The 3506-nt window shown below is 28.3% G+C and overlaps 1 protein-coding gene across 1 annotated transcript in view; it reads right to left on the bottom strand.

Annotated features, from left to right (window-relative positions):
- LOC108693720 (nuclear receptor coactivator 2-like) overlaps positions 1–3506 on the bottom strand; it is a 63409-nt gene that overhangs the window by 35537 nt on the left and 24366 nt on the right. The window contains exons 4-6 of the mRNA XM_018202809.1: positions 2382–2498; positions 2063–2240; positions 600–964 (exon numbers count right to left, since the gene is read on the bottom strand). Of these exons, the coding sequence (XP_018058298.1) occupies positions 600–964; positions 2063–2240; positions 2382–2498 (660 nt within the window). The remainder of the gene's footprint in view (positions 1–599; positions 965–2062; positions 2241–2381; positions 2499–3506) is intronic.

Raw genomic sequence — 3506 nt, 5'->3', positions numbered from 1 at the left:
AATATAAAATTTTAATATATATTATTTAGAAGGAATATTAAACATAACAATTAACAATTAGCTTTTGTCCTTGATATTTTTTAAATTGTTTTATTCAATTGAGTTTTATGTTTTAATTTGATAAAATAATTTCAATAGTAAAAATAATTAATTCTATTGTTTACCGATATGTAGCATAATGACAATTATAACTACGCAAAAAGATAACGATGCTTTTTAAAGCTGTTGGAAAATGTATTACTAAATTATCACCATCAATCATATTTAATCTTTTGGTATAAATAACAACGGCAGACAAATGTGATTAATTTCATTATTTCAACAAAAAAGAAAGACAATATTGTAATTACTAAATGCATTAAATAAAGATTACAAAAGCGCACTCTTATGTTTCTTCTTTTAAAAAATAATTTATACTACAATCAAATCATAAAAAAATTCTCATCTTACTCAAGGTACGAAGAGTTCTTCGTATTCATATTTTATCATTTTATAATAAATTTATGTAATAAATTTATGTAATAATTATCGAAATATAATACTACATATCAGAATAAGTAAACAGTATAATAATGTGACATTGCTCTATGCATCTTTACCTTGTTTAGGTACTTGGAGTAAGTGGGGGATAACCAACTGATGTCGACCGCGATTATTTTCCCAGTGGTATCCAATCTGACGGTGAATTGCTCAACGGGACCAATGAGCTTCTCGTTCGATGGTATTCTACGCGCTACGCACATCACGCAAGGAACAATGTCTGACGATTCGGAGGATACATCACCACTCTCAAGACGATCAGCGTTACTGGGCAGAAGAGCAGAACTGATTTGCATAGATTCGTACTTCGATACTCGTTGTTGCTTCTCTTCCATAGTCTGATCCTTATCATCGGGAGGCTTCACTAAGAAGCGACAATTAAAGGTGCGATTCCTGGTTTGAGGCTGTGGTTCGCTGGTCCAGCCTAGAATGTGTAAACTCAAGTGTTTTTTTAAACGATCACATAATACTGAATTGAATAATCGCAAGTAAAAATTTTCATAATTTTTGTAATTATATAAAATGTGTAGTATACAAAGATCCCGAAATTCACAAATCAAAATACTACAGTAAAAAAGTTATTTGTAAATTTTTATTTTAAGCAATAATTTTTGAGATAATAAGAATTTAAATTTAATTAATTATAGACTACATGTAGACAGTTACCTGTGAGTTTTTTAGTAAGTGCGCCGAAGTGTGAGCTCACTAATACTACCGCATGCGCAACTCATGGACAGGTGGCCATCAAAACATAGTCTGTAATTAGCTATATTTAAATTCTTATTACCTCAAAAATTATTGCTTGAGAAATAAATATTTACAAATAACTTTTTTACTTAATTTCTCGAAAACTTTCTTGCTGTGGTATTTTAATTGAATGCAAACACTTTGCATATATTAGTCTAAAAATTTTCTAAAAATTTGGAATATGTTCGTCAATATAAACAAATCTTGTATTATTTTGATTGGTGCCAAATAAAGTTTAAAAGAAGCTAAACTTTATTTTAAAAAATTTAATTAATATATCAAGATCTCAAACAAGATCTTCTTAAGAAAAAAATTACATTAAAAAATTTGTCAAAGAAAATGCATTTGAAATTCAAAACAATTTTTATAAAACATCTTTCATCACAATAATAATTTCACCAATTATAAATTAGAGACGCATTTTGAAGAATGTAAAAATAAAAATTATAGTTGGCTCAAATTATTGCAATTAAAAATATAGCTATATGAAATAATATAGAAAGTACTATGTGAAAGAATAACTAATGTATCAAAAATATTACTCCTAGAATCTGTGAAAATTATTCACAACAAGAAGGATAAGAATAATTGTTCGAAGAAATTGAAAAACGAATCGCGGACCCCAAGGAAGAGAGTTATTTATGAATTGAAAAAGTAAATTACCCATGACCTACTGATTATGTCTATCTACAATCTACCCTGCGAGTGTCGCTACCCCGTATAGGAAAAAAAATGTGCCGCGCGCGCGCGTGTGTGAAACAATTAAGATACGTACCTAAAGACATGGGTAATAAACTAGGCATGAAGGTGTTGTGATCTCCATGATGAATGATGTTGTAAATATCTTTTCCGAGCACATCGTCCTTCGTATAGTTTATGTACTGCGTTATGTTATCCGTAACGTACTCCACACGGCCCTCCGTATTTACAACAAATAGAAAGCCATCTAGCGCCTGCAAAGAAGAGATACGACGTCGTTGTAGCAATTACGAAGTGACGGTCCGCGACTTTTAAAAGAATCACAAAGGATGCAATTTGCTTTCCTGTTTGACGGTAATTAACTATGAATCTCATCTGCTAATTTCGATATGTACCTCAAGTAAGATAGGACCAACTTGATCGTTGGACAATATGTTGGGATTCGAAGAGGACACTTCTCCTTGTTGTACGGCATGACTATTGGAACCCTCTTGTTGCCTAAAGTGCCGAATCTGTGGAGCAAAAAAGAAAATAATTCTATGTATCAACATTAAAAGAAAATTATTTATACGCAACATTGCTGAAGTTGATTTAAAAGAAATCGAAACGTTCAGACATCAACCAACACATCAATTAGTTTTTACTTGATCTAATGTGAAATTATGTGTCAATTATATATTGCAATTTATATAATATAATTGCAGTCTAACTGCACTGTATTAATGCTCTCATTATCCGGTTATTAACAAATTCAATTAATAAGCAATTTAATATTACCACGAATAGGAGCGGCTAAAGTTGTCAAAAATAGAGAAAAAAGTAAGTTTTATTCTCGAAAAAGTGAGAAAATAATGAGTCGATAAAAAAATGAATCTTCTTAAGATTAAAAAATAAGTGTTTCTTGAAAATTTGAATTTTTTTCAGTATCTTCTCAAAAAATTAAATTTTCGAAATAAAATCAATAAAGTTTGTAGCAGAATATGTATATGAAAACTGCTTTTGTATAAAATTAAACTTAACATACATCGATTGTTAAACCATTATGAAAAAAAAATGTTCACTCCTTATCCTTATTATTACAATAATGATAATAAAACAAATTTTTTATCATAATTTTTTTTCTATTTTTCTAATCCACAAAAAATTATGAAAAAAATCAATGATGTTCTGATACTAAAAATTACTAATAAATAGTGTTTCATCAAGATTAAGAAATTCAAGAAATCTTGTCTTGATTTTGTTTTGAATCAAGACAAGATCAAAACAAGAAATTGGAAATTAATTTCAAGACAAGAAATTGTTATCAAGACTAAGATTTCTTGACAATAAGTCAAGAAATTTCTTGAAATTTTTTGAATTTTTGTCATAATTTTTATTTTTAATATTTTATTATTTTAATATTTTATTATTTCATTTCTGATTTGAAAAGTTTTGAATAAGTTAGATTTCAACATTTCCAGTTATATTTATTGGTATTTAACAGATTATATAATATAGAAATGTATATTCATATATTTTCA

The sequence above is a fragment of the Atta colombica genome, unplaced genomic scaffold (genome assembly GCF_001594045.1).
Source record: "Atta colombica isolate Treedump-2 unplaced genomic scaffold, Acol1.0 scaffold96, whole genome shotgun sequence".
In the NCBI taxonomy this organism is placed as follows: Eukaryota; Metazoa; Arthropoda; class Insecta; order Hymenoptera; family Formicidae; genus Atta; species Atta colombica.
The sequence above is the reverse complement of the archived record's forward strand: the minus strand, read 5'-3'. Positions and strand labels throughout refer to the sequence as shown.